A 2237-nucleotide genomic window follows, 5' to 3' on the forward strand; every position below is an offset into this window, starting at 1 on the left:
CACACCAAGCCATTTATCTCTCTGCCCTTCAGTTAATCCCACTTGTGTTTATCAGCCAGGCTGGCACAATAAACTATCTCACCCTGTAAAATTATAACATATTTTTCAGAAAGGAGAAAGCCAATCTTCAAGCATCCACTAACAAGCTGATAAATAAAATATGAGATACACATAGTATAATAGAATATTACTCAACGGTAAAGAAAATGACATTTTGACTCATATTACAATGTGGGTCAGCCTTGAAAACACGCTGACTGGAAATGTCAAAACACAAAAGGAAAACTATATGATTCCGCTTAACTGAAATATATGGAATAGGCAAGTGCACAAAAATAAAGCTTATTGTCAGTTACCAGAGTCTAGGAAGGAGAGAGAAATAGGGAGTTATTGCTTAAAGGGGCCTGAGTTTCTCTTTGGGAAGATGAGAAGCTTTTGGTAATGAACAGAGGTGATGTAGTTACAACGTGGTAAATATAACTAATGTTATTGAATGGTATATTATAAAATGGTTTAGATAGCGCTTTTAAATTTTATTTTACCACAATTTTTTTTTAAACACAGAACGGTAACTGAAGCTTCTTGTCAAACTGAGAATTGATTTATATATTCTTCTTCTTCTTATAGGACATTAATATGCAGATGAATGACATAATGAACAATGTGACTCGGATAATAAATCGCTATTCTATTGATCAGAATTATTTCAGTGGCAGGAAACTTTCCATTATAGACTATAACAGAAAATGGAGACCCGCTATTATGGAGAAAATATCTACATTTTCTCAAACTCTGGACATTAGAGAAAAGACGCTTGCTCAAATCCTGGCCTGGCTGGAAGAATGGAGTAAGTTTCTAAAAGTAGCCCTGAGGAATGTCACAAGGTTAATGAAGAAGCTAGAGAATAGATTCTATAAGTAAAATTTGAAGGATGAATCAGACTAAAGAAGAAACGACTAAGGGGGTTATTCAGAAAACTAGTCAAAAGGTGACAATCTGTTGTCCTCTGTTATATTAAAAATATAATGAGGAAAAATACAAGCTTGTTTGCAGCTCTAGCTACTTTGACCCCCTAACTTTTCTTTGAAATGCCTGAATGGTGCAAATACTGACATGCTCAGCTGCTACCTGGATAACTGGAGATTTAAATCTACCCACAGGTGCCTCAGAAGAGGGGCCTGGTGATCTACTTCCCCAAAATCAGCCCTTGAAAATCCTAGGGAGCACAGTCCTATTCTGCTACCCCGGGGTGATCAAAGTCAGAGTCACCTTGACGACAGCCGCTTTGCTTTTTCTGCAGTGTTCTTGCTCCGGGGTTTCTGTGCTTGCCTTCCTCGTGCCAGGAACATTTTCCACCACGTGGCTCTTTCCCTGATTAAATATCACCTTAAAATGAGGCATTTTCTGACTACTTCATTTTCACCCACTGGCCCTCTTCTTCTTCTTTGGGCATTATTATTCTTTGCCCATAGAGTTCATTGTGTCTGACATACTACATTTTTAATGTGCTTATTGAAAATGTTTGTCTGTCTCTGTTCAGCAGAATGTAAAGAGTGTGAAGTCAAGGCATGTCACTTGGGCTGGGTATGTTGAATAGACAGGGCATAATGCTTAGAATTACATCTTGCCTAAGTTAGGATGTTCTGCCTAAGTTTGAATGTAGGAACTTTTACTCATTGCTGTATCCTCAGTACAAGCACCTGTGGTGTAGTGGGTTGAGTTGGGCTGCAAAGTGCAAGGTCGGCAGTTCAAAACCACCAGTGACTCTGTGTTAGGCCGGGTTGACTAGAGAAACAAATCCAGTGACACTCATATATGTGCAAGAAAGAGCTTTATATCAAGAAGTAGTTATTTATCAAGAAAGCATCCCACCCAAGGAAGGGACGAGCCAACCAGGGTGCAGCACAGCACTGACACAACACACACATTCCTCTAGTTCTTGAATGCTTCCTCCTCCCACCATGATGGTGACCCCAGTTCTACCTTACAAATCCGGCTAGGCTGGAGCATGTACACTGGTAAAGAAAAGAGGTCTCAACACATGGAATCCAGGACAGATGAATCCCTCAAGAACAATAATGGGAGTATATATACCATGCGGATGGGGGAAGGGGAGGAGAAGGGGGAGAAAAGGAGAACCAATCACAATGACCAACGTATAATGCCCCCACCCAGGGGGACGAACAACAAAAACATGGGTGAAGGGTGACAGTGGATGGTGTAAGATATGAAAATAA

The 2237-nt window shown here is 40.1% G+C and overlaps 1 protein-coding gene across 1 annotated transcript in view; it reads left to right on the forward strand.

The window, feature by feature from the left end:
• FAM186A (family with sequence similarity 186 member A) overlaps nt 1–2237 on the forward strand; it is a 70723-nt gene that overhangs the window by 26947 nt on the left and 41539 nt on the right. Inside the window, exon 2 of the mRNA XM_030884749.1 lies at nt 628–847. Within this exon, the coding sequence (XP_030740609.1) occupies nt 628–847 (220 nt within the window). The remainder of the gene's footprint in view (nt 1–627; nt 848–2237) is intronic.

Source organism: Echinops telfairi, unplaced genomic scaffold (genome assembly GCF_000313985.2).
Source record: "Echinops telfairi isolate 266 unplaced genomic scaffold, ASM31398v2 ScPeMD7_12;HRSCAF=54, whole genome shotgun sequence".
NCBI classification, from domain to species: Eukaryota; Metazoa; Chordata; class Mammalia; order Afrosoricida; family Tenrecidae; genus Echinops; species Echinops telfairi.